The sequence below is a fragment of the Molothrus aeneus genome, chromosome 13 (assembly GCF_037042795.1).
Source record: "Molothrus aeneus isolate 106 chromosome 13, BPBGC_Maene_1.0, whole genome shotgun sequence".
Classification (NCBI taxonomy): domain Eukaryota; kingdom Metazoa; phylum Chordata; class Aves; order Passeriformes; family Icteridae; genus Molothrus; species Molothrus aeneus.
The window spans coordinates 17,949,206-17,973,846 of NC_089658.1; the positions used below are offsets into that span (position 1 = coordinate 17,949,206).

At 48.7% G+C, this 24,641-nt stretch overlaps 1 protein-coding gene across 1 annotated transcript in view; it reads right to left on the reverse strand.

The window, feature by feature from the left end:
• Window positions 1-1,865: 1,865 nt before the first annotated feature.
• IGDCC3 (immunoglobulin superfamily DCC subclass member 3) overlaps window positions 1,866-24,641 on the reverse strand; it is a 95,874-nt gene continuing 73,098 nt past the window's right edge. Inside the window, exons 7-14 of the mRNA XM_066558929.1 lie at window positions 18,760-18,925; window positions 9,687-9,934; window positions 8,971-9,135; window positions 4,066-4,254; window positions 3,701-3,805; window positions 2,574-2,712; window positions 2,149-2,356; window positions 1,866-2,062 (exon numbers count right to left, since the gene is read on the reverse strand). Coding sequence (XP_066415026.1) covers window positions 1,898-2,062; window positions 2,149-2,356; window positions 2,574-2,712; window positions 3,701-3,805; window positions 4,066-4,254; window positions 8,971-9,135; window positions 9,687-9,934; window positions 18,760-18,925 — 1,385 coding nt within the window. The 3' untranslated portion in view covers window positions 1,866-1,897. The remainder of the gene's footprint in view (window positions 2,063-2,148; window positions 2,357-2,573; window positions 2,713-3,700; window positions 3,806-4,065; window positions 4,255-8,970; window positions 9,136-9,686; window positions 9,935-18,759; window positions 18,926-24,641) is intronic.

The following is a 24,641-nucleotide window of genomic DNA, read 5'->3' on the forward strand; positions in this document are numbered from 1 at the left end:
TTTCCTTTCCTGATTCTGTTCACTGTCCTTGCAAATACAGCAACGTTTGATTTACCACCACCTACACAAAGAGATCAAACCTTTGCATTTGCCTGGATTTAACCACCTCACACAGCAGGGAAAGGGCTGCCCTCTGTCACCAGCTGGCACCTGGTGTCCCCGTCCCCCGTGTGTGCCCCCGTCTCACCCATGGGCGATGCTGGTCACACACTGACTCACAAGGCTGCACCATGCCAGGACAACCCAACCTCCACAGTGTCAGGTTGGTGGTTGATCTCTGGAGGGGACAAACCCTCTCTTTGGTGTCAGGAGCTCCTCTGCCCACCATGGGCATGGGGAAGGGGCAGCTCTGACAGCCCCCAGCATCTTCCTTGCCTTGTCCCTTCCAAGGAGCTGAGCCTTTTTTGGCTCCACTCATCCTTTAGACGTTCTGTGGCTGGAATGGCGCTGGAGGAGCTGGGGGCAGCTCAGTAGCATCTCAAGTGCTCTACTGGGGAAGTGCTCTATTGGAGTTTCCCCACGGGTGCTCCTGATAGCAGGGTGGGCTTTGGGACAAGACAGTGATGTCCAGGTTCCCACCTCCCAAGGGTGTGTTGTGCTGCTTGTGCCAGCACATGCCATAGATCATCCTGCTGGGAATCAGCCTTGGGGAGCAGCACACTGATGTGGCAGGAGGGTGCTCTAGCCCCAGCACTGGAATCTGAGTACCCCATCCCTTCAAACCTAGGATGGACCAGTGCTCAAATCAGCCCTGGAAGGCAGTGGTGCCAGGGAGCCACAGGGCATCACACTGCTTATCTGTGACAGCCCCAACAGTCTTTAAAGTAAAAAACCACAACACAAATCTCCGCCACACAAAATCACACTGGAGCCCCCAAAAGTAAAGCTCATAACACCAGTGAAGCATCATGCTTCATGTGGGGCTGGGTGGGAGAGGCAGGAATTGAGGGAGAGGGGAGGACACATACACACACACGCACACACACACGAGTTTCTCTCACACTTGAGGTAGAACATTGCTTTCAAAGGTTTGGAAGTGCTTTACATGGGAACGACAACAAGGAAGCCACCAAGGTGGCGGGTACAGAGCGTGACTGCTGAGGTAGGACCATGCTTGTACTGACCAAGTGCTATGCTACTTGTTTGTTTGAACACGAAGGAAGACACAGGTATTTCTGCTTCCCAGAAGACATTCATTCCGGTTGAGGTAGGTTCTGAGTTCACTCGGGTTTTCTGTCCAAGTCTTTCAGTAGCCCTCAGGCATCCTTTGACACACACACACTTTTTTTTTTTTTTCCTTTTTTTTCATATTATTTAGAGTCAATCAGCAAAAAAAGTATCCTGAGAAATAGCAAAAGTGTACAAAATCATCAACTCCACGGAGAGACAGCCTTCCTAGGCTCAATTTTTGGAGTCAAGTTAGAAGGATTTTTCCAAATCCAGTCTTCTGGAAATAAAAAATAGATCCAAAAAGTAGTCCTAAAGCTGCTGATCAGGAAAAAGTCTGGGATGCCAAGAGATGGGGGCTCCACTGTAACCCCAGTCTGTCAGAGACTGGAGAGTTTGCCAAACTCTGCCAAGGAGTCTGTTACATAGCAGCTGTGGGGAAAATCCATCGTGACCAGTCTCCAGACAGCCATCATCAGAAGAAACACATTGAGAGGCTCAAGAGAGGTCAGAAAGATAAACTTCACAGAGTTTCCAAAAGGCTGTATACATATATATATATATATATATATATATTTATATATATATATAAAAATAAAGCAAAACAAAAAAATAACAATCAGACCGTAGAAATCTTCAATTGACCTGAGATTGACAACTCGTAAAGACATCACCAGCCGTGGGTTTGGTTTCTGGTAACTCCTACAAGAGGCTTTGAGTCTTGGCAGTTTTATCCTTCATTGGCAGAACTGTGGTTGGGAGCTGGAGCAGCAGGACTGCTGGCATGGGGGTTTTTTGGGAGGGGGTCTGGCTGCTCCTCAATGATGCTGAACTCATCCAGAGGGAGTGTGGAGATCTGGGTTTCATCGTGGGGGGCTGACAGGCTGTGAGCCGACTGGAGAGAGAGAGAGAAGGGGACAATGCAGTGACAGTGACAGCTCACATGCACAGCCAGGTGTGCTCCCATGCTGCTGCACTTACCATTATTCCCTTCTCCTGCTGCTCCTGGGATGGGGGTGCTGGGAATAACCTCTCCAGCTCATTCATATCCAGCTGCTTTCCGTTCAAGTCCCGGTCATCCCTGTCTCTCCGAGTGGCCCCATTCAGGACAAGGCCCGTGGCACTCCGCTGGCTCCGGGGGATCTGAGGGGTTGACAGCTGCTCCTGCACATTTTTGCACATCAGCAGCCTGAAAAAAAAAGAGATGGAGCCTTAGAGTGAGAGAGGTGGTTCATCTTCTGTCCTTCCCCCGGGCTGGCATCTGCCTTCTCCCTGTGCTACATTCCTTCATCCTTCAATCCATCCATTAAAGTCCAACATTCCACTGGGGATGTAAGACTTAGGTGGGCACACTCACAGTATCAGGGACCACCACCCCGTGTGAGCAGTGGCACGAGCATCCCTACCTTCCTCGGTACCCAAACATAAGGAAGAGGATGCAGAATATGATGCATGTGATGCCGATGTGGATCCCAATGATGATGCCGGTCGTGGAAGTTTTATTGTTCTGCTCGTCCTTCATGCAGTCACAGGGAGGATTCAGCACTGCCAGGAAAAGGTGGATAGGTCAGTGGTGCTACTCTTCTATTGCTCCTCTGGCTTTTGGGGAGCCCAGAGCCAAAGTCAGAGCCTTGGGCAGTGCTGGGAGTTGTGTATGGGAAGAGGAGAACCACATGGGAAGCAGGGGTTCACTGCCTGCCTATGCACCTCCCTTGCTTCCAGCACCGCAGGCAGGGAGACACAGCAAGCTCAGGACTGGAATATCTGTAGTGAACCATCCCCATTACCTGACACAATTAATGGAAAAAACCCACTCTGATGTTAATTTTTGCAATACCCCATGCTAAAGTGGGAGGTAAGAGGCAGGCACCACACTAGAGCAGGCTGAAACCTGATGGAATAGACAGATGCCAGTGAGATTACTATTTACTCCAGCACAGACAGAAGAGTAATAACTATCTCTTGAAGATATTCCCACTGGAGGCTTAAAAGTCTTCCAAGAGCAGCAGGATGTTTTTTACACATAGATGAATATGAAAGGTGCAATCAGTTAAGAGATTCCCTCTAGAGGTTTCTCCTTTGCTGCCACGTAATACAGAGCTCACACTCTGCAGCCATTTCCCTTTCCAAAGCCACGTGCCCTCCCTTTTGACCAGTGAGGGACAAAATATCCAGGAGAGCTCCAGGAGAGCAGAGATGCTCAGTGCACCATATCTCACCTGAGGATGGCATCCGGTACCTTATGCATGGGGGGTTGTTCATGTTCATAGCCTCACCTCTGTCTCAACCTTAGGGGGCAAACCTGGCATGTGCAAAACATTTGGTTTGTCTTCCCCCCATTGGTAAAAAAGCCATCCAGGTGCTCTTAGCCATGCAGTTTTGCCTCAGCATTATTTGCGATGCTGAAAATAAATGAATGGCTGATTGTGAGGTGAGGGTAATGCCACAGGGGGCACGCAGGATGCGTTTGGCCTCACCACCTTCCTGCAGAGCTGTTTCCCAAACCAGCAGCGAGACCCAGGTCCCATCTCACCTGTCCTCTCCACAGTCTCCCTCAGGGACACGAAGCGGACAGTGGAGTTTCCGTCCCCGTGCTGGTTGTAGGCGAGGAGCTTGACTTCGTACACCACCGATGCATCTGCCCAGGGGGACACAAGAGGGACAGTTCAGGTGTAACTATGAGCCTTATCTCCCCCAGTGATGCTTATCTGGGAAAAGAACATCTTACCAAATACACACAAGATGCTGCAAACAAGTACCTGGTGCTGGGAATGCACCCACAAAACCTGGGGGACAGCTGCAGCATTTAGGGATTGGGATACACATTTGCAGGAGCTCTCTCCTGCAAATCCCAACAGGGTGGGGAGGGGACATGGATCAAGGTGTCACCATACTCACCCAGGTGGGTAATGTTGTAGGCTGTGATGTTGCTGGCCAGGAGCACTGGACCTGTGTACTGGGAGAGGTGGACTTTGCGGTAATACAGCTTGAAGCCTTCGTGTTGGCCCAGTTTGATGGAGGGCTCCCACGTTGCCTGCACGGTGGTGCTGTTAATGACTTTAATAAAGAGGGATGGCATGGCTGGGACTGAAACAAAGAGAGAAAGACAGAGGGTTGAAAGTACTTTTTCAGTCTGCGTGATGAGAAATTCCCCAGCAGCCTTTCCCTGCAGTCACTGCACCAAAGAATGTGCCAGCTGAGACTGAGAAAAATCTGAGCAGACCAGAATCTGGTTTAACAGCTTTGAACTTCTTCAGGGAGCTGCAGGAGTTTGCAAGGGCTCCCTCTCCTAAGATCAGCAAGCAGAAACTACTTTTACACTTCGATTGCAACATGATGCTCAGTCTGGCCAGGTCAGGGCAGGAATGCAGTGACTTTGGCAATACATTCTCAAATTCCAATTTTTTGCCCTCACCCTGAGGCACAAACCTTTCAGAGTGATCAATGCCCCTGGCAGGAAGGAACCAGAAGGGATGGAGCAGGAGACATCCGTCTTAAAAGTGTTCTAGGTACCTGCACTGGCATGCAGGGGGCTTGCTCTCCCCATCACCTTTAGGAGGGAGATTTGTGACTAGGCTGGGGACTCAGGAGAGAACCAGAGCATCTTCATCAACAGCCCCAAAAAGCTGAGCAGCCTGATATCCCTGCACAGCTGGGGCTGGCTTGTTTTGGGAGGCAGGCACTTACCTGGCCTGAGGGGCACAGAGGGGGTTAGCTGGGAAGATGTCCCTGCTGCTGACTCAAAGTCCACCAGGAACATGCTCCAGTCAATACCCCAAAACCCTGCCCTTATTCTCGGGGTGTGCTGCAGAGTGGGTCAGACCATTCCCTCTCCAGATCCCCAGAAAGCTGCCTGGCCCCATCCTGCCCCATAGGTCTTGCTTGAGAGGCAGAGATCTGCAAATTAAAGCCAATTTTCTTGCGACACCTGGGTTTTCCAAAGCTGCCTCTGCCCCAAGCCCAGCTGCTGGGCAGCAGTGGGGCACACAGTCCATGTTTTCCCCTCCCTCCCTTTCTCTACACTGATCACACCAATACCAGATGTGTCTCAGCAGGACATTTCACTGCTGATTTTTTTCTCATTTCCACAAAACACCCCCAGGCTAAACTCTCCCATCAGTTCCCCAACCTTTGGCACCATCCAGAAGGTGCAAAGCATGAGGTGCTACAGGCTCTGCCCTGCCCAGGGCTCTGCTCCAGCACCGGCACCAGGAGGGAGAAAAGTTTTTGGGCACCAAGCTCAGCTCACCCCACAGCAAAATCATCCAGCAGAACAGCTCTACTTCTCCAGCAGCCCCCAGGCTTTGAGGTACAGCTATTTTTCCAATCCCACATGATTACAAGCTCAGCAGTTCCCACATACAAGGCTTGCTGGGCTTGCACTGGACCAAAGCTGCTTTCTGGCTTTTTTCTCCCCAAAGGGTCTCTAAGGATGAGCTGTGCAAACTCGGCCTTTGGCACAGAGTTCAGCACAACCATTAGTGAGCAATGGGGAAAAGCAGATGAAACGTGGCCATGTCAGTCTAAGACTGATGAGAGCTAAAAAGGGCATTTCCTCAATTTAACAGTAAAACTGCACAGCACAACTGTTTGCCTTTTCCTGGGTACTGAGAGCTCAAGCTTTCCCATGAGGAGATTTAGAGGAAGGATGGACGCCTCTCCAGCTGAGCAGGAGGGTATGGGCAATCCTGTCTCTTCCCAAAGTGATGTCCTCCTTCAGGCTGCAGGGGCTTTGCTTGATGTCCTCTGAGTAAGCCCATGGAGATGAACAAGTCCCTGCTGACTGCCACACATCTCCACGTGGATTCAAGAGGAAAGACCCAGTGTTCTGGGTCACATAAATGAGATCTCATCCTGCTTGAGTGCTGCCAATGTGAAAAAAATGGGCTGAAGTATTCCTTCTTGATAGGATTTATTCTGATGTGCATTTCATTGCTGGGAAAGCTGAATTTAACAATTCCTGGGTGCAAAACACAGAGTAAATTCTATTTATATCAGAATGTGCCATTCCTCCCAAGGCTGTGTGTTTTTGCAATCCAATTAAATACTCCTTTTTTCTTATTCTCCCAATTCCCTTCAGGGCAAAAATCCCCGCTCTGAGAAGTTGGACCCTTGCTTAAAGCATCACTTTTCCAGCCACGGGTGAAAACACCACAGAAAGGGAAATTATCACATTATCCCATGGACAAAGAAACACTGATGTGGGCCATCCTGATTTGTGAAGAGTTGGCTTTATTTTATGGTTGCAGAGCCTTACATTTAATAAAAACCACAAGAATATCTCTCCTTCAAAATATGGAATATAATGTATTTATTCAAACTTTGAGTATATATATATATATATAGATGTATAATACTGATTATAGGTATAGGCACTCGCAGAATGCACGTGCTGTTTATAATGTGATTACACAAATAAGTGTATACAATGGAATATATCTGTCTGTGTGTAAATATATGTACACACACCAGCAGATAGGTGCTTCACAGAAGTAGATATTAGACATAATATGGAGCTAATATAAGTGAGGCATCTCCCTCATGCTAAGGGCTGGGAAACTTGTTTTCCTCTTCCGTGCTGTTTGGAATTTTCCCCAGGTCATTTCAACTTTCTTCTTGAAGGCGTCTTTAGCCGAAGATGACTAAAGGAACAGTCTTCATCCTAGAGAAATGTCAAAAAGTCCTGGAGAAAACCCTAAAAAGCATTAAAAGACAAGAACAAGGAGTGTATGCTGCTTAATGAAGCAGAGAGCGTTTGAGATTTAAAATACCATGGCATTTGTGAAACGGCATAAAGGAGAACGACAGGGAGGAGGCAGAAGGGCCTTCCCAGAGAGTGAGGTTTATGGAGGAGGACAAGGTTCACTTGAGTCCCTTCTCTATAGCATCTTCCCTTCTACTTTCCATCCAAAATCAGCACTGGCACAAGGGAAGGAGCACTGTGTCTCTAGAAAGCATCAGAGGTTTCAGCCAAGCACCCTCTCAGCATACTGCCAGCCCTGAGAAGCTGATGGCCCCAAGCCAAAAGTAACCCTGTTCCTCTGTTTTCTGTAGAGTATTTCATATTCCTGCTCCAAACAACACCAGCATAACATGGTCACTCAGACCAGTCTCCAGCTGGTAGCATCTCTGCTGCCATGGCTCCACTGAGCTGTCCCTGGCTGCTGGATATGGCATCTTGGAAAATCCATCCTTTTCTGAAGCTGTTAGCACAGATCCAGGGGCTTCCTGAGCTCAGGGGAACTCAGCTCTCCTGTGCATGTTGGGAGGGCACAGGGTAGAATGGCTTGGCCATGAGAAGAGACAAATCTGCAGTGAAACCTGAATTTGGTGACAAAAGCCACTGGACCCTGGCTCTCTGAGCCACTCTCTCCTCTGTGAGCAAAAGGCAACAGGCACCCGAGTGAAGAAAACTGAACAAATGAAGCCAGAGCTGGGACTTGTAAATATCTCTTTGCCTTCCTACAAGGCAAACATAGGCTGGGGTTGAGTGATCTGAACCAAGCCAGCTTGTCTGTCCAGGACAGGGAGCTAATTCCTGAGGCTTTGTTATACAGGACAAGCCTTTTTAAAAGGATAGCAGGACAGAGATACCTTAAAACTTCAGAGAACCAGGAAATTTATGATCCCATTACCAGATACCTAACTATTCCTGTCATGATTGAAGGTAATAATGACAAAAAGTCCTCTCTTACTTGACCTGGACTTCTGCAGAGTCACCAAGCTCTGTAGAGCATGGCTGGCTCGTAGCTCCTGGGGCTGAACTTGGAGCATCGGGTCAGGGAGTTTCAAGCTTTGCCTCAGCCCATCCTTGTGCCTCTAAATTGTGAAGAAAAACAAACTCCAAGGGTGACTGATTCCCTGTAGAGTATCAAGGAAAATAAACTTGCAGAGCAACAACCCAGGAGGCAAGGATTTACTGGTGTTTTTTGCTTAAATTCTATAATGAATATCTGCAAGGGCTGAGAACAGAATGAGAACTGGATCCCCCACCTGGAAGTCAACACACTTCCATTTGATCCTAAACAGCATCCTCACACCAAGGCCCTCTCTGCTGGAAATTCATAATTACTGAATGTTCATAAGAATGATTCCTAGGAAATTAGTCTCCATATCCGAGACAAGCCAGGATTCAGAAACAGACGAGTCTCTAGGAAAACATTCTTTCAGTTCTGACCGACATATGGGACTATGGTTTCTACCTGGTACCTATGTGCAAGGATTCTATATTAAAACACCCACTGTCTTAATGGAGAAGCTAACTGGTGGCCAAGTCAGGAAAAAAAAAGCCTTAGAGATCACCCTAACTTCCCACTGAAACAGAAAGCTGCTCCAGGGCACGGATTTGTAGGTCAGGACAGCTCAGCTCTAGTGTGATTTGCCCTGGACAGAGCAGAAATAATAAAATCTTTGAAAGTGTGGCACTTATCAAGTAAGAGCTGTGAGTACCAGAGCTGCTGGAAGATGATGAGATGCTGCTTGAGCAGGAAGTCTGCATTTAGCAAAGAGTTTAGGAACAGCCCAGAGCAGCTGCAATGCACGAGGCCAGGCAGGTTTGCACTCACCCCCTGCTACAACATCAGCTGGGAGATGCGATGCTGTGTTTAATCAGTCAACCCCCCTGCAAGGATACAAGTGAGTTTTACACAATATCCCAGAGTAGGAGGAGCAGCAGGAACAAGGAGCAGCAACGCCACAGGCTGCAGTGGCACAGCGCTGCGGGGCGGTGTCGGGGTGAGCGGCGCTGCTGCTACGCACAGCGGGCGTCGGCATCTGAGGGTCCCTGCGCAAAGCGTGCCTTACCTTCCCCCAGCGTGCTCACCACCGTGACTTCTGAGGCTTTGCTGGCACCCCGTGAGGTGTAAGCCTTTATGTAAAAGCTGTAGCTGGTCGAGGGCTCCAGATCAGTCACTAGCTGCTGGAAGGTGCTCTTGCTAACAGCCTCCTGGTACTCCATCTCTACGGGATCTGAAATGCAAAGGGAGAGAGAACTGAGTGGTGTTAGGCTTTGTAAGAGGTAAAGAGAATAAATGTTTCAAGCAGTTTGGTCCCTGGGGTGAATATGTACCTGCTCACACACATTTCTGCTTACATTTCAAGGCCATTGAAGTTGGTAATGTTGGGCTTTGAGCAGCCTGGTCTAGTGGAAGATGTTCCTGTCTGTGGCAGGGGTTGGAACTGGATGATCCTAAGGCCCCTTCCAACCCAAACCATTCTATGATTCTCTGATTCTGTGATCTCTGCATGCTTTGCCAGAGAGCTACATGGGCAGCAAGATTTGACTGTGCAGCTTCATCCTCCCCACCCTTTTGATAATTACAATAGTGTATGTAGTATTTGCAGGTATTTACAGTGTATTTACAGCCCCATCTCTACGCTTCAGAGTTGAGGGTAGGTGAGGGAGGTGAGGGAAAACACTGATGGCAGCATGGACCACTACAGTGCAGACCTATTTTGGGCCGTGATGCTGAATTACGGGAAGGCCGAGGGTGCTCTGGGCAGTGGGTGTAGCACCGTACCTGCAGCTTTCCGGATGTGCAGCACGTAGCCAATGATCTCCTTGGTGTTCTGCAGGGGCTTTTCCCAGGACACCTGGATGGTGGTTGCAGAGACAGTCTCTGCCCTCACGCTCTGAGGAGGGCTGGGCAGCCCATCAGCCCACAGCACGGTGAGGCGGGCGCTGGCCTGCGTGGAGCCCGCGCTGTTCTCGGCCAGGCACTGGTAGATGGCTTCATCTGCCTGGTTGATCCCATAGATGGAGAGAGTGCTGTGTGGGGACATGAGAGGGACAAGCGTCACACTGACTGCCATGGTCCCCGTGCTGGCTCCCATGGCAAGCATCCCACAGCCTCTCTTTCCACAGAAAGCTTTCAGGAAGCTATGGGCTGGTGCTTTTGGGGAAGGAGAAGTCCAGGAGGTGGATGTGTCATTCCCTGTGACTGGGCAGATTATCTGTCTTGACTGCAGATACTGTGGTTCAAGTATAACCAGAGGTGGACACAGAGTGGGACAGGGAGCAGCAGGATCTAAAGGTGTGGGTTCAGGAAGAGCCCAGCCACACCACAGAGCCAACTCTGTGGCAAGTGCATCCACACAGCCAAAACAGCTTTAACTGGCTTATCTCCAGTACACACCAGTGAGACCCATCCAGGCACCACACATGGTTGCTAAGCCAAGTCCAATCAAACACAGCCAGAAAGCCCTCTGGTGATGCTCTAATTGCATTATAGCACATTAGAGCTGTCTAAGGGTAACACTGGGATTAGCTGATTTATCCAGCAGGGTTATAGCCTCAGCTGCCTCTTCTGCACTTCCAGAAACACCATCACCATCAGCCAAAAGTCAAAGCTTATGAGCAAGTCACAGCTTTTGTCTGCAGAACCTCTGTGTGTATTTTTGATGCTTGTGCATCAAAGCTTGCTGCCTTCCAGGGAAACAAACAGAGCAGGTCTTCCAGCCTGCTCTTGGGGGCTTCCATATCAGGTTTAGATGGTGTTTTCATCATCCAAGAAAGGACAGGCACTGACTACCCTGGAAAACATCCCTAAAGCAGGGGGAAAAGCCAGCCATGTACCAGCCTCCCAAATGAGCATATTCCTGAGCATGGTGCCCATCTCTGCACAGGGACAGCCAGAATCTCTGTACATGTGGCCACATGAACTGGAGGCTGTTTCTGCACTGCAGGACCCTCCAGCAATGGCTGTGGACAACTGGAGCAAGTTCAGGGACAGCTCAAAAGTTGCACCACCCAATACCTTTAAAACAACACCAGTGAATACTGACTCAGAAATAATTGTGTGCCACATAAGCTCTGTCTTGCTATTTGAACAGGCAAAGCAGCTTTTCTCAATAACATCTGCTCACAAACAGGGACTCATCAGTGAAAGCTCCACTCCAAGCCAAGACAGGAACAACATGATTCAGGATGTGAATCCATCAGACACAAGGCCTCCTAAATAAATAAATAAATAAATACCAAGTGTATCTCCCTTCTAACGCATGGCATGGTCACTGTCACCACTGGGTACAGCTCTGGGCTGGAGCTGGAAAGGCAGATTTGACACTGGAGATGTTTTTTTACCCAACTCTGAGGCAGCAGTTCAGGTTATGGTAAAATCTGCCTACAATGCCTTTGGTCCTGGGAGGGTGTTCTCACACGCAGGACATCCTTGGAAAAACTTCAGAAGCTCACATGAGCTTTTTCTTACTTTTCTATAAGAAATGACCCAATCCTAATGAAATCCACATCCACTACTTGCTTCTAAGGAGAAACAAATTACTTTCTTCTCCTGCAGTGAATTCTAGGTGGACCTGGAACTTGACTGCACATGAGTAAATCCCAAGCATCCCTGCTGATGCAGGGGGCACTTCAAGGCTTTTTGGGAATCACAATCAAAGCTGCCTTTTATGTAAATGAAAAACTGAACATTGGAAGTGGAAATGATAAATAACCTGCCACTGCCTGCCTGTATGTCAGAACAAATGCTTCTTCTAATTGCAGCAAAATGTTGGTCTTCAAATATTAAAATTTATTATTGCTGTTGATTTAACATTCCTGTTTCTGCCTTGCAAATTATCGGGGGCCATGGTGAGTGAGCAAATGTTTAACAGTCATCTATTTATGTCCTGTGCCTTTGTTTCCTTGGAAACATTGTAAATGGAATATCAAATGTGATGGTTTCAGCTGATATGGTGATTTTCGAGAATCAGCCCTAAGCTCCTCTCATAGCCACGGGCTCAACGTATCTGATTAAATGGAAGGAGAAAGGCAGAGCTGGGAGAGGGCGCGGGGAGGAAGGACCCGATGTGTGGCTCAGCTGTGTCAACAAGGGCTGACTCCTGTGAGGACAGATGGCAGAAGGCAGAATTACGCCATCCCAGAGCTGCACTCCCAGCCCTGCACAAAGCAGATGTGTGGAAGGAGCAGCACCACTTCCTTCTGCCCCGTCAATGCAGGGATTATTTCCATGTGGCTGCTGTGCATCTGGGCACCCAGAGCAGCCAGGCTGGGCTGCCACACGGGCCAAGAGCAGCCTTAAGCTTCCCAAGCACAAAGCAGATCTGGACCAAGGAGTATTTAGGCTCCACTGCCTCCGGGTGCATTTACTTGCTTGGCTTAGAGAGAGGAATATGTGGAGGGAGGAAGGAAGAGGGGAGCTAGGCTGAAAAGCAGTACAAGGAGCCTGATGGCAGTGCTGTGATTCTGGGGCCAAAGACTTCTCTCTCCTGGGAGGATTTGGGGGTGAGCAAAGCTCCTCACGTAGGACACAGATGATGTGAAGGATGCCAGTGGTCCTGGAAGGATGGCACTTGGCCACTGGGACCTGGAGCTGAGCAGAGTCTCTGTCATGCACAGTCAAGTCAAAAGAAATAAATGCAGTATTTTCTGGGAAGTTGGCATGGCACATAGCTGGAAATTTGCTTCAGGCTTCAGAAAGTTAATTTTCATTGAGATTTCCTTGGCTGTGTTTGGATGTGTTGTGCAATGAGAGCCTTGGCCATCCATTACCTAGAGCTCACATCACCTAGAATGATACACAGGTAACAGGGCACTAAAACAGCTGGATTTTTGGCTGTGAGAGCATGGACAAACTGGTGAACAGAATGCCCAGAATCTAAACACCAGCTCCATGAGAATCGCCTCCCAGCATGTGGAGGATGCAGTGCAGCAGGGCCAGTGTTCAGTCCAGGTTTTGCTGCTTTTTGTTTTGGTTTTTTTTTTTTTAAGAAAGCTCTAACAAAAGGAAGATCTGTAGTTGCAGTGTGAGAAGGCGCAGAGCGTCTCTGTGCATCAACCATCTGAAATATGCAGTGTCCTTTTATTTCTTCCCGTCAACACGAAAAAATCTGTCACTTTGGGACATCTGCTGCTGGAAAACTTTCCCGCGAGTGCCAGACTGGCAGCGCCGCGAGCACGTCAGACGAGGCGAGATGCCAGAAGGCTTTCTGCTGGTCACCAGAGCTGCTCGGCGAGCCGAGGGCTCCATCACATCCCCACACAATGCCCTGACAGGCATTGATGGAAGTGGGGAGAGGAGCTGCTGCAGATTCACACCCGGCTGAGCTGAAACGAGAGGCCTCCGCTGCTCGAAAGCCGCAGTATTCCCAAGCTGTCTCCCCAGTTCATAGGCAATCAGGATGACTGATCTGGCTCGGGTCAGGGGTCCAGGCCGGTGACCGGAGATCGGCTTTCCAAAGGCTCCTCTGAAAAAGTCTGCGAACTGAAGGAAGGCTCTTCATCGATTCAGGAGCACAAAGAAGAGGGGCCCATCTGGGAGGGCATCAGCCTGCGCGCGCACAGGCGCACAAAGGAGGGAGTGTGATGAAATTAATGCAGAGAGCAGGCTGTGGCTAGCAGGGACAGCGTTCTGAGTGCCAGCAGATACAGAAAGCCACTAGTGCCACATTCAGATGCCCCCATCCCTGCTTTGGCTGTTTGTCATGACCTGTGCTGTGCTGCACTGAATGATCTGTTCCTGGGCTGCTGGCCTGTGCCACGCTGGGAAGGAGCCTTTGCCCCCCCAGCTTTGCAGAAATGCCCTGTATTCTGAAGGTTGCCTCATACAGGCTGAAATTAAGGTGTAAAGTTTGAAAGTAACACTCAGCAACCCAGAGGACACTGCGTATCATTCCCAACCCTCTAGATGCATATTCGTACACCTCCAGAAATTAAATATCATACAGAACATCCTAGGTTGGGTCAAATTGGGTTGGGTTATGCAGAAGAATTCATTTCTATTTTGCAGGTACTGCAGCCCACTGGCCAGGATCCCAACCCAATCTTGTGATTTCAGACTCATCCAAGAACAGCTTCTGGAAGGCTGTTGCTGGTCCCAGCCACTCAGTCTGTTTAAATGAGCCACAGGGTACAAACACAGACTTAACTGAATCCTGCCCCAGGAAGCAGAGAAGCCTTTACATCTTGAGAACCATGGGGAAGCACAAAATATCTTAGAAAAAGCTACTGGAAGGGAAGGCAGAGCCTGTATTGGTAGGACTGCAAATGCAGACATCTGTGAGAGCTCTCTGCTGCTAAACTGAAAGTCCCCCAAACTTTTCCCAAGCAAGCAGCACAGATACTGGAGCAGAAAAAGACCCAGCCTTATTTAGAGGAGACTAATTTTAGGCTACACTACTATGGGCTCAGTCCTGCCTCAAAGCCTCCTGTGTAAGGACCATTCTCTGCTAATGGATTTTGCTGTGTGCAACAGTTGGAACAAACACTTAAACTCCTGACTCGATGCACTTCAAGAGCAGCTCATTGGAGCAGCACACAGAGAAATTACACAGACAACTTGGTAGCAAAATAATCGCAGCCACATGAGCAAGAGAGACTGATGCCTGTTGCTGTTGGCTGATCCGGGGCTGCTGCAGGTCCTTTTTGTGGGATATGGCTGTGTGATCCCAGCACAGGATCCCTGCTTGGTGCAAGGATCATGCTGATTCCCCACTGCTTAGAGGCTTTGTGCATTTGTGCAGCCATCCTCCTTGCAAAGGCCATTTCCATGTGACTTCCAAAGTCAAACCCATAAATTATGTTTAAATCAGGAGCAGCGGGTTCACATCCCCATCCTCCACATACTTATTTGTCATGCTCTGGGAATGAAATACGGTTTGCTATAGAGCACTCTCCCCTCAATCACAACCATCTTCAAACTCACGGCATAAGGAACTGCAGGCTTGCCTGTCCTCCCTTATGTGGTCCAAAACAATACAAATTGAAGTGTTTGTAGGGAGTGTGCACCATAAAGGGATGTACAAACCCATCTGCACCTTTCCACACCCAGTTAATGTAGGGTTTACAGAAAAAAGCCACCTTTTGAATGACAGGCTCTGGTTTCCCTGGGTTTGGTACCAGAAGGGCTGGCAGGTCCAGGTGCTGGGATGTTTGTGCTTGAAGGCTCCTCTCTGTTTCTGCACTGGGATTTAACAGCACGAGAAGTGCAAGAAGAGCAAAGTTGTCCTGATGTTTATTTACGAAGGAGTATTTCCCCTGATGAGCTTGAACATTCATGGCCCTGGAAGCGAGACATTTCCAGAGCACTAAACCAAGTGCAAACCAGTGAGGAAGAATTTACAAAGGTCACCAAGCAGAGTGAATGCCACCTGAGCCCAAATTCTAACAAAGCCTTTTTCCGGTGGAACAAACAAAGTCCCTTAATTACAATTTGTAAATATAATCTTCTTGGAAAATCAATATTTAGAGAGCCTGCCTTCTCTGAAGATGTTGGCCTTTGTTCCTTGCTATTATGGCAATATAAACCCCATAGTGTGATACACTTCCAGGCTGAAAATTACCCCCCTGAACCTGATTGGGTCAAAGGAAGAAAAGCAATAAACCTTTCACAGTGGTAATTTGGGGGCTATTTCATGCTTCCTTGTAAATTTTGAAGTAATAACCTAGAAACATAATTTTACACAAACCCATGTGTAAATTCATTTTACACAAGCCCAACTTGGCCAGTAACCACACCTGCCTTCTGCAGCAGTACTCCACTTCTGGGATGGGCTGGTGATGCCGGGTAGGAATTTTGCTAGAACTTCCTTTTATACCTCGCAGGCATTTGGATCATGATCTATCAGAATCACTCCAGGAGCAACATGGGCATCTCTGATCAGTATAGAGGGACAGACTGCCACTGCTGGACACAGGGATGGCTCCACCAAAGGCCAAAAGGCTCCATCAGCTTCTCCTCGGAGAGCTTGGCTCAGCACAGCATCACCCTGACAGCAATCGGCTGCATCCCCAGCCCAGGGGCTGCATGGCAAGGCAGCCCCATCGTCAGCTCCTTCAGTCATTTTTATTCACAGCTTTTAATGGAAAAGCCCACAATTCCCTATGCCTGAGCCTTCATGCATTTTTCATTAACAATTATCTGCTATCCCAGAACTGCTTTTGATTTTTTGCTAATCATCGATTGGCTATTTTGTTCCCACACAGCTGGCATTTTCAAAACATAACAACCACCTCTGGAGAGGGCACAGCAGAAGGCTGATCTTTAATGCTAATGTGCCCAGAAACCGTCAACACATCAGCTGATGGGATTTCACATCTGAGGGACCACGAGGGATGAGATATTTATTGGATGCAGCCCGTGAGGCTGATTTTACTGTACTGAAAGCCTGGGAGTTGCTTAGCAAGTGAATGTCTGATGTTGTACCAGCAGTCACATCCAATCTCCAGTGAATCCAGCCCTGAAGCTGCAGCCCAGCAATGAAGGGGTTTTGGAGTCCTCTCCCCTTGTAGGGTATGCTCTCCTTGGATTTGCAGTTACTGCATATGAGTGACAGTGTGGGGTGGGGTGAGGCAGATGCAAAAGGGCCCTTCACAACTTTGGGAAGCAACAGATCCATTGCCTGTGGGCTTGTGCTGCTGCCCACAGGGCCTCAAGCTTGCAGGAATAGAGCAGTATCTCAAACACACCATCTTCTGCAAGTCTGAACCTTGCTTTTGGCTGTGTTAGTTTACAAAAACGAAGTTGCTCCCAGTGACACATTTTGCAATCAATTAGCACATGATATGTTTTGGGATGATTTACTACTTTTTTTCCTAAAAATCCCTTAGGGGACATTAAGACCTCTATGACAATATTAAGCAGAGTTTTAATCCAAATGAATTTTCTAGGAAACCATGTAATCTAATTAAAAAGCTCATGTTGTAGTTTAGTAGCTTCGTTACTAGTATATTCGAGATCCATCTTTACACAGACCAATATCTTCCAAGTGCAACAGACTGATAAATCCAAGACATAACCACAAACTGATTCTGCCTGGAACTAAGTGGGTTACAGCACTCAGTCATGCCCATGAGAGTAAAACAAAGGGCAAACTTGAAAAAGCTCAGGTAAAAAATCATCCACTGATGTGTCTCCTCCATGTCTTGGAGCTCCCTGCCCTGCTGCACCAGTGAGGGCATTTTCCAGACTGACAGCTTTGGAAACCACCAGGCATGGCCACTTGCCTGGAGCTGGAGGTTGGAGCTGACCAAGATTAGTGTGGAAGACAACAAAAGTTCAACACTGTTGAGTACAACGGCCTGAGGGCTCAGCTTTACAATCACATTACTATAGCTTGAGAAGATGCCACGTGTCAGCTGAGCCCCAGGAACGGGCTGAGCTCCCTCAGCCTGTGCCAGATGCTGAAATCTGATCATTCAGCTTGCTGTGGAAAAGAATGATGCTAAATTGCATTAAACGATTCCCATAAGAAAACAATTACAGAGATGTTCACCAAGTTGCAGTTCATGGCATGGGTAGCACAGCTCCAGGCACAGGGACCTGGCCAGGAGACGTGACCATGACCAAAGACCTGACTCCTGCTGTCCTCAAGTGAAGAGGAATGATTTCACAGGGAAAACAACTGAGCGAGACACAGAACTGGCTTCAGTGTCGCTTTTGCCATGGATTTAATGACCACTTCATCACTTTTGACTTCACTTCCTCATCAACAAAAAGGGATGCACTAAGTTTCCTCTTTCTGCTTCTGCTCTGTTCATACCACAAAGGGCAGACATGCCTCAGAAAGCCATGCCATGAAGTAGAAGACCACATGCCTGAACTGAGTGTCATCTGTGTGTGCACATACAAAGTTTTTTGAAGCTCTAAAAACTTCCAGTTTGGAGAAAACCTCTACTGATTGAGGTGGTTTTATTACCACTCATGTCTTATCCTTCTTGTGTCACACATCCTTCCATCACTCATGTAACAAAGCTTTAAAACCCTTCAAACAAGACAACAAAAAGCCACATTATACAGACACTCAGAAAAATGAACTCATTCCTGTCCCCTGAGGAACAAGCCATGGTGCCAGCACTTCCCAACTGTCTAAACTGAAGGTCCAGACCCTCCAGCAAGGCTGGGTAGTTGCTTTCCTGAGACACATTTTTTAATATAGAGAGCAGCTCTATGACACCACAGAGTACAAACCTCTACCAATACATCAGGTTTACAACACAGGTGCTATTATTTTGTAGTATATTTTTTCATGCTATTTCCATAGAAACTACATTGTTGAGTGGTAATTTTCACACTAAGTGCATCATTTCCTCAGTACAAACATCCCCATCCCCTCACAGGAAAATGCAGTTATTTAGTACTCAGAGAACACACTCTTCCCTGGTGAGATAAAAGGCTAAAATTTAGTGAAAGTCAGGCTCCACACAAATATTATTTCTAATATATTTGCATTTGCACGCCCTGGCAGGTCAATGTTCAGACATTAAAGCACAGTTCCTCCACTGAAGAGTCTATGTGGTCCCTGTCAGCTCCAGGAACAACACTTAGCCCTTCCAGAAATACCCAGATGATGATCAGGACAAAAGAAAAACTTTTTCTGGGTTCCTGCATCAACAGTCAAAGTCTAATGCTGATGTCCTGACACAAAAAATCATGGAGCACCAAACTGTAATACTGTAAGGTGCAGCCAGCGGGACTGGAGCAGTGTTTTAGTTTATCAAAGCCCAAACTGAATTCACAGATCTGCTTCAGAACACTGCCACCTTCCCATCAGCTCTTTGCTATCCTGAAAGCAATCCAACATCTCTCCCACTCCCATTTCCACAGCAGTGCCAGAGCCCAGTGCACCAGGACCTACCTGTTGTTATTCTTCAGCTTGATGTGGTCGCTGGTCTCCAGGATCTGCCCGTTCCTCAGCCACGTGATCTGGGGAGGGGGTTCCCCTTGGGCCACGCATGTGAAGATGGCAGTAGTCCCCACGGGTCTGGAAATGGACTGGGGATGCTGCACAAACTCTGCTGGGGCTGAGAGGAGGAAGGAGAAAGAGGGTGAGAAAAGTCCTGATGATCCCACTTTATCCTGGTACAAAAAAACACCTCATCAATAAGCCTTGTCTGCCCAGGAACGTGGAATACTTGGCCAGCCCACAGCACAGGCAGCAGATAACTCTGGTTTGGATGGTGTGGCTGTAAGCAATGCAAAGCTGCCTTTTGGTTGCCCACCCTGGCAGTCATGGCTTCACAGGAGGCACCTGAAGGCCGGATCAGAAGTGACTGAAAGCTGAGATGAGCCCTGCAGGGTTCAGGCAAACAGGACCAAGGTTTAAGCTCCTTCACTTCTCCCTGGTCTCCCAGGGAAAGCAACCCCAGTGCTGCAGCTGGGGAGATGTGCTGTTTCCTCAACAGCAGAGCTCGATCAACACCCTGGCTGTGTCTAAAGGATCTGAATGGCTTTAGCAAACTGCTTGAAATGGAAAGAAATGTATGGATATCATACAGCAATCTGGCAGGATGTTCTCTCTGTAGTAAATATCAGATTTGCTGCCAATTTTTTCTGTCAGCAGAAGATTAGGGAACCTTTTTTCTCCAGATCTTCAGCCTGGGACTTCTGGGGTCCTGCCAAGCCTTGCAGAAGACTACACCATGCCTGTAACTGCTGCTCACCTTGCCACCAAATGTTTTCACCTTTGGCAGTAACATTTTTAAACAGAAAGTGATCTCTTCCTTCCAGCAGCTCAAATTAGATTTAAAATCATTTATCAGAATAAACCAGCGTTTCAGCCTACAGAAAGCAGGGCCTGACAGACACTGCCAAATAGGTGAGATTATTCAAGCAGTTCTGCTTCAAAGGGCAAAGTGATAAATATGCTGCATGTTGCTACTGAAACCTAAAATCAGGTGGAACCGGCAGCAGACACAATGAAGACAAACAGATAAGAGGCACAGCTCCATAATAAATTTACTGACTAACATCACATAACGGATGGCTGACATTAAATTTTTTTGACAAAAGAAAAATTATCGAGGGAGACACATTCAGAGCCACTCACTGGCATTTTCTAAGCATGGGGTTGGTGGCTGTGCCACGAGCAGAGATGTAGGGGTTGGAGAAGGAAGCAGACTGGTCTAGCGAGATATATTGAGGAGTGGCCAGGCTGCAGGTGGAGATGCAAGAGTTGAGCATGGCCAAAACATCCCTTGGGGTTTCCTGCAGCATTTTTTGGGGGATAAAGGTCTTTCTCAGCTGTGTGCCAGTAAGGGAAGAAGTAACATGGCCAAACCGCAGGGACAGGCGCTTGTGTGTGAGTAAAAGTCCAGTTGTGCAGATCCTAAGTCCTCCAAGCAGGAAGACAGAGGAATTCATCACATAGCCTATCCCCCTTGAAGGAGCCCCCTCCTTCATTTTTAATAATCAGAGGGAAGTGGAGCATGGCAGGTCTGACTTACGTTACTGGTACAGGGTATCCGCCAGCAGGGTTTATTGTCAGGCCACCGCTGTCAGCGCTCGGCTCCACTAATGAACCTGATCCCAGCAACCCAATGGACACTACTTCCAGAACCTCCTGCTAAACTTCCCCATGTGCCAATCAATCTCTTGCCCTTTTACTTCCCTTCTGTGTTTTTGCTCTAGACTTACAGATTAAAACAAAACTCAGGATGGGTTCAATAAAAGTTGGAAGCAAGGATAAACAGGGGGAAAACCCCTCATCCCTGCCATGAATGGCCCCTTTGTGGTGTACAGTGAGAGCATTAGAGACTTGATTTTCCTCAGCCTCCCGCCCCCCGCTTTGTGCTGGCGCAGTTTTGCAGGAGCAATTATTTTGCAAGTGGCTGTGCACCTCCCTGCTTTCATCTGGGCTGCCGAGCTGCACCCGCAGCACTTGCAGGTGCAAACCCACGATGCCAAGGAAGGGCACAGCCACCTTCCAGCTCCTCGCTGCAGCTTCATTAAAGATCCTCTTGGCTCTTTGCCTCTGCCTCCCCCTCGCTTCATCAAATCTCAAACCCACCGTTTGTTCAGCAGAAACAAAGTTGAAATATGGAAAGAAGCATCCGGCATAACCCTTGTGGAGCCGCCGGCTCTCCTTATCCTCCCTTATTAGCCCGTGTCAAGAGGCAGTAATTGGAGGGGGTCGCGTGTGACTCGGGGTAACGAACGCGCAGCTGCGGCCGCTGGCTCGGCGCCAGTCACGCTGCTTGGTGCCATGGCCCGCGGGTTCCTCGGGTCCGTGCTCCCCTCTGCCATCCCTGCTCATTGCAGCCTTGCTAAGCACAAGCCCAGCCCCTGCCTAACTTGCTTAAAGTCTCTGGGGAGCAGGATCCCACCTCTGCTGTGCTGAGCTGTCCTCTGTTCCATGGCATCCCTCTGCAAGACATAGATTGCCCTTCCACTGTTCCTGCTCTTTCTGGCTTTCCCCAGACATTGCTCTGTCCTGTTGAGGTCTCAACAGTGTGAAGCTGTAGTGCCAAAATGGCCCAGGTCAAAACAGAAACCCATGGAGTCAGAGGACGTGGTCTGGGAACAGATGGAGTTTAAAAGACATGGCTTGAGAGGGTGTCCCTCTGCTACCTGGACCAGGATGCACCCAACCTGTGTTCATAACCAGTGCCCCGAGCAAGGTTCCCTCAGGAAACTGCTGGTGTGTGGTCTCAGGGCAAATGGCTCCTTTCCTGGGCAGAAAATCATCTCCTCTCCTCTCCCAGGTCCTCTCCCCTGCCCTTCCAAACAATTTTGACAGGATCCAAGAGTTTGCCTGGGTTAGTGGGGAAGGAGCAGAAGCCAACCCTGCTGACTGCCAGCCTTGTCTTCAGCCAAGCCCTGCCCACTGCCAGCCCTTCACCCTCCTCATCACTCATAATTAACAGAGCATCTTGTCAGGGCCCATCCCACCCTTCATGGAGGCACAGTGGCCTGAACACCTCTGCCCCTTTCACACTACGTGCCAAAAGGCCATCACAGGCAGCCAGAGCAAGCGTTTCTCAGTCCTCCATTAAGATTTAATAAAGATACTAATAGAGATAACTGTTAAAAGCAGAGGATTCAAACATGGCAAGGAGGAGTGGGCAGGATCCAGCCCTGGCTTGTGAAGTATGAAGAAACCAGAGCGTTGATTATTCAGGACTTAATGGGAGGGAGGGGATCATGCAGTTTTAATGAATATTTAAAGGCATGATATTGGTATCAAAAAGCAATAACACTTAATACCACCCCCAGAATCGTTAACGAAGCGATTCAGTAGCTTTTACTGTGCTCAGCAAACTGTGATAGCGTGGAGATGCACTGCAACAGCAGCTTCTAACAGGAGACCCCAGTGGGCTCCATCTCTTTTGGGACAAGTCAGCAGGGACCAGCAACCAGTGTGTCCCCCAAGATATCAGGGAACTTTGCTGTCCTTGCTGTGAGGTTGTGGTGTGGTGCTTATGGCAGTGCCTGATGGCTCACAGAAGGTCCCAAGGATCTGAGAAGATCCTAAGGTTAAGGGAGCAGTGACAGCCAATGCTCCGGTGCCAGACCAATCCGTGCCTCTTGTGTCCCAGTAGGAAGTGTCGTTAATTCTCAAGTCGACAGAGTGGCAGGGTTGGGAAGGGAGGCTGGGGTGAAGAGAAGGAAGAATAACATGGAAACAACAAAACCTCGTAAATTAGGCTACTGGCACCCACAATAAGGGTATAAAGGAGAAGTCAGGTCAATGGGGAAGTCACTCAAGCACAGCAAATGGTGACAGGAGATTTAAGACAATTGCCGCTCACTTGGCTTCTCTCTCTTCACTCTAGAGGATACTCGGATGTTTACTTGAGTAACTTACAGTAGCAGTCATGGGACTGGAAGGGCCAAAGATGGAAACTGTGCCCATGTCCCCTGGAAAACAGGCAGAGACCACTCAAGAGGGCTGTCATGGAGCCTGCCTTTCAGCCCTCATGAAATTCTTGTCCCAGCAAGGTGCAGGCTGGAGCTCCACAGCAGCAGGGTATGTTCCAATGTCACCCACAAGTGTGGTCCTGGAAGAATGGTCCACAGGGATCAGACACCCCAGCTCACTCCAGCATCCTGACAGACAAAATTTGAGTGCCCACCTGTCCCTGTGTAGTGGCTTTTCTTGAGAAGGAAAATGTGGACAGGAAGGGAACTGCTCCATGGGGGACACTGACTCACACAGCACATATTGAAGCTGGTTTGTAGAATGAATTCAGGGCTAAACTCAAGGGCAAACCAAGTACCACAGAGCCAAGACTAAACCACAGCAACTGCAATACATCTGCTGCTGAATTCCAGCCCAGCCAAGGCTTGTGATGCCAGTGAGCAAGAACGATGGAAGAAACATCAGGAAGCGCAGCGGTGGCCGGATCTGCTGGACCAAGGAGCGCTGCCCAGTCCTGTCAACAACACGCAAGGCAAACAAGGCAGGCATTGTCAGCAGAGCCTTCAAACCCATGTCCTTAAGATGGGCCCTCATTTATGAGATGGGATCTCATTTTTCTGCATAGCTTTCAGGAGGAAATGAAGCGTGGAGTGGAGAACACTGGTGACCATCTGGCCATTCACAGCCCATCAGTTTGTTATGACACCAAACACATAATAAAGCACAAAAGATTGCACAGGAGGTAGAGGGAAAGTGCTTTGATATATTTTTTCCCTTGCCACTGAAGCCTGCTCTTCCCTCGCCTCACACACACGCACACCCTCGGTTTCAGTCGGCGCCGCATTCGGCCCTTCCACAACTCCCCCCGTGAGACTTTCATTCGAAGCCCAGCACAAAGCAATATTCAAATGGCTGCGCTGGGATCTGAAGGGAAAATGGAAACTTTCTTGTGTGAGAACCTTACAAAAGAGATCAAAGGAGCCTAAATGGCCAAGGGAGGGCAGGGAGGGAAGGAGTGGGGGATTGACGCCTTCTCCTCTGGAGGGAGGAGGAATTCCCAGGAAGATAATAAGATGGTGTTAGATTATCTGAAGGAAAACCTGCAATGGAAAGGACATTATTGCTGGAGGAAGAGCAGAGCCCTGTGTTGGGACACCTCTGCCCACGAAGCTGTTGGATGGGACAAGGACCACTGCTGGCAGCAGGAGGGAGGACGTGGTCTCAGTTCCAGCCTCCTGCTAACTCCTTGCCTTACAACAGGAAACATCGCCCTTTCTCCTCCAGTTTCCCACCTATAAAACGTCCTGCCTTCAAAAGCCTGGGGCAAGTTAATTTGTGCCTCCAGGCACTTCAAGGGCCCCTGCATAAAGGCAGCAAGTACCTGGCCTGGTGTGCTTTGAGGATGCCGTATTGTCCTAGCCCTGTGCTAACTTCCTCTCCAGCCAGGCTTTTGATAGCCCGCTCTTTGCTTTTCTTCTCTTTACGGATGTAATTTGCATCGCTGACATCTTGACAAAGATAAAACCCACAGTCTCCCATGTCAGTCATTATCACTGTTTTCTTCCCAGACGAACCTGAACAGCAATCATTTGTACCTCTCAGCTGGAAAATTCAGGCAAAATGAGATGCAGAGGCAGGAAAAACTGTTTCCAGAGGGAGAGTGAGCAAACCTGGGATGAGCTCAGTTGCCTGCCCAGGGTCTGCCCCTACCCTGCTTGGGAAACATTCCCCTAAAAAACATGAAGCATTTTAAGGATGGGCAATACAGGTTGGGGTCCTGGACACTGCAGGTCCTGTCTAAGGGTTACTCCAAGGACACACTGGCCACACTTCTCCACACCACTGCCACCTTTTCTGCTGATGCTGAATGCAGGAGCATC